Below are 3,010 nucleotides of genomic sequence, written 5' to 3' on the forward strand. Positions count from 1 at the left end.
TCAAGAGTCACTGATGCAAGGGGACTTCTCTTTAGCTCTCCTGCTTTCCTTCCACCTGGAACTTACATAACTTAGTGCCAAGGACATCTCAGCCTTTTCCATAAAGCTGAGTCAGGGAGAACATTTTGGGGAGCTAAGGTGGGAAGCAGAAAGGACCATGCAAGCCTCCCTCACACACCCAGGAGCTCATGGATATACTTAGAACATTAAGAATATTTCAGCTCATCATTCTGGATGAGGACGGAATCCACCAATGAAAATGGGGGAATCACCAGTATGAAACACGAAAACATACTTTTACAGTTACACATTGTTTTACAGTCAAACATTGTAGACATTTAGTGCCCTCCCCCCCTCCATTTCTATCCTCCAACGGAGAGTCCTGAGTGTCAAGGTGGCCATAAATTGTTGGGTACCATATTTTCCTGCCTCTTCTTTATTTGCACATTTTCGAAGCACTTTAACAGCGCATCTTCCTTGCTGGCGGGTTGGGTGTAAGAAGGAGGAGGCTGAAGGTTCTTGCCCTGTCGGGTGACGTGCAGAGGACCCTCATCATTGGACTGCGTCGGGAGGAAGTGGGAGCTCTCGGAGGTAGGGGAAGAAGGGGCATAAAGGGGGAGGGGGGAGCCAACCACACAGGGACTCCAAGAAGCCTTAATAAAAGGCAAAGTGCATCTTCGCTGGACGGTGTTGGAAACGAGGAGAAACCAACAGAAAAGAACACCAAAAGGGCAACCACAAGGGTTTCTGCTTTTTGGAACACTCTTAACCCAGGCCTCCAGCCCAGCCCCCGCGAGCCGGGTGAGCGGCCGCCACCTCCCCTGCGTCTGCAGGACCCGCTCCTCCATGAACTTGCCAAAACCCGAGTGCCTCTGCCGCGCACCGCAGCGCAGCCTCCGGAGCTCCGACGGGGAAGACGGTGAGATCGACATCCTGGGAGAGGAGGAAGATGAAGACGAGGAAGAGGAAGACGAAGAGGCGGAGGAGAGCCAGCGGTTCCTAGCGCAGCCGGGGACGCCAGAGGCGCGGCGGGGCGCGGGCGCGCTTCCCCGAGAGCCCCCCGAGAGCGGCGGCGCCCCGAGCGACTCCTCCAAGTTTGGCACCGAGTTCAGGGCGTCGAGCGGCCCTGCGGCGGCCTCTGGGGGCGGCCCGCAGCCGGCGAAGCCCCCCTACTCGTACATCGCGCTCATCACCATGGCCATCCTGCAGAGCCCGCTCAAGCGCCTCACGCTCAGCGGCATCTGCGCCTTCATCAGCGGCCGCTTCCCCTACTACCGCCGCAAGTTCCCCGCCTGGCAGAACAGCATCCGCCACAACCTCTCGCTCAACGACTGCTTCGTCAAGATCCCCCGCGAGCCGGGCCACCCGGGCAAGGGCAACTACTGGAGCCTGGACCCCGCCTCCCAGGACATGTTTGACAACGGCAGCTTCCTCCGGCGCAGGAAGCGCTTCAAGCGCCACCACCCGCCGCCGGGAGTCCACCTGCACCAGCCCCTGCCCCTGCCCGTCGCGCCCGTCGCGCCCGCCGCCCTGCACGGCCTCTGCCCGGGCCTCCTGCTCGGGCCCCCCGCCCCGCCGCAGCCAGTCCCGGGGGCCTACCCCGCCGCCGCCGCCGGCAGCCGCCCGTGCGCGCTGCTGCACCCTCACCCGCTTCGCTACCTGCTGCTGTCGGCCCCGGCCTGCGCCGAGACGCCCGGGAAAGCGCTGGGCGCCGACCTGGCCGCCGCCGGCGCGCTCTCGCCGCTGCAGCCCTCCCCGCGCTCCCAGCCTTGGGAGGAGGGCAAGGGGCCGGCGGCGCGGCCGCGAGACCGATGCACCCCCTTCAGCATCGAGAGTATCATGCGAGGGGTCCGGGGAGGGGGCACCAGGGCCGCGCAGGGTCTGCCCCCGACCCCGTGGGGCTACTGCCACCTGCTGCAGCGCCCGGCGGGCCTGTTGCAGCACCGGGCCGCTCCCCCCTTGCTGCGCGTGTCCGCTGCGGCCGCCGCGTCGGCTGCCCGGATCATTTTAGAGCAGCCGCAGCAGCCCCCCCAGCAGGGCAGTACCAGCGGCGGCGCTCCGAGCGAGGGTGCTCTGCTGGGCCAACACCTGTCCGCCCCCGCGGCGCTGCTGGGGTGTCAGCCCGGAGCAGAAGGCTCCGGGCTGACCACGGTGGCCAGCCTTTCCGGCAGAGAGGGTATCTTGCCAGCCTTTTGAGCAGCATCCACACCCTGTCCGGGCGCTGACTCCGCGGGGCGCACCTGCAGCCAAGGTGTAGCGCAGAGCAATGAGGGGTCCCGCTCTCCTCGCCTTCTGCTCTCACGCACAACACCCTGCGCGGCGGGGACAACGCGGGTGCATCTGAATCCCTCATCCGAACAACCACTAACTGAAGCACAGTTCGGGTCGCTGCAAAATATTTACAAAGCTCAAGTTGGATACTGTCCAGACAACCGGGACATAAACTTCGGACGGCGGCAACTCTTGTCCTTTTTTTTTTTTTCCAGCCTCAGGTTGTGGCTTCCAGGGCTTTTCCGGTTACACATTTTAGAGGAAGTAGGAACGTGAGCGGGATATTTTGTTCTGTTTTAAAAAAAAGAGAGAAAAAGAAAATACACAAGGTCCAATGCACGACTTGTTTCCCCTTGTTCACTCCCTAGGAACTGTAAATATTAGTCCCAAGTCAAGTGCAAAATACTTATGTTCTTTATGTCTTCCTGAAATGGATGTGTAATATGGAATTTTAATTTTGAAACATTTGTTTCTGATCTGTGTGTCTGATGTGCCATCTTACGTGGAAAGATGTTGAAATCAAAGCTAGCTATATAGACTAAATAAAATGCGAAATCACTACACTGCATCATTTATTTCATATTACTTCCCAATAATCGATTTCTAAGTGGAACTTCTTTCAAAACTTAGTTCTTGGGTCCCCTGGGTGGCTCAGTTGGTTAAGCCTCTGCCTTCTGCTGGGGTCATGATCTCAGGGTCCTGGGATCTAGCCCAGCGATGGGCTCCCTGCTTAGCAGGC

The 3,010-nt window shown here is 59.6% G+C and overlaps 1 protein-coding gene across 1 annotated transcript; it reads left to right on the top strand.

Moving 5' to 3' along the window:
- The first annotated feature begins 770 nt into the window (after window positions 1-770).
- Window positions 771-2,196, top strand: LOC110584400 (forkhead box protein D4-like). The gene is given in 3 exon segments (XM_021694426.2): window positions 771-1,725; window positions 1,727-1,935; window positions 1,998-2,196. Coding segments are annotated over 3 exon segments (1,287 nt in total). The 5' UTR covers window positions 771-846.
- The last annotated feature ends 814 nt before the right edge of the window (window positions 2,197-3,010 follow it).

The sequence above is a fragment of the Neomonachus schauinslandi genome, chromosome 13, assembly GCF_002201575.2.
Source record: "Neomonachus schauinslandi chromosome 13, ASM220157v2, whole genome shotgun sequence".
NCBI classification, from domain to species: Eukaryota; Metazoa; Chordata; class Mammalia; order Carnivora; family Phocidae; genus Neomonachus; species Neomonachus schauinslandi.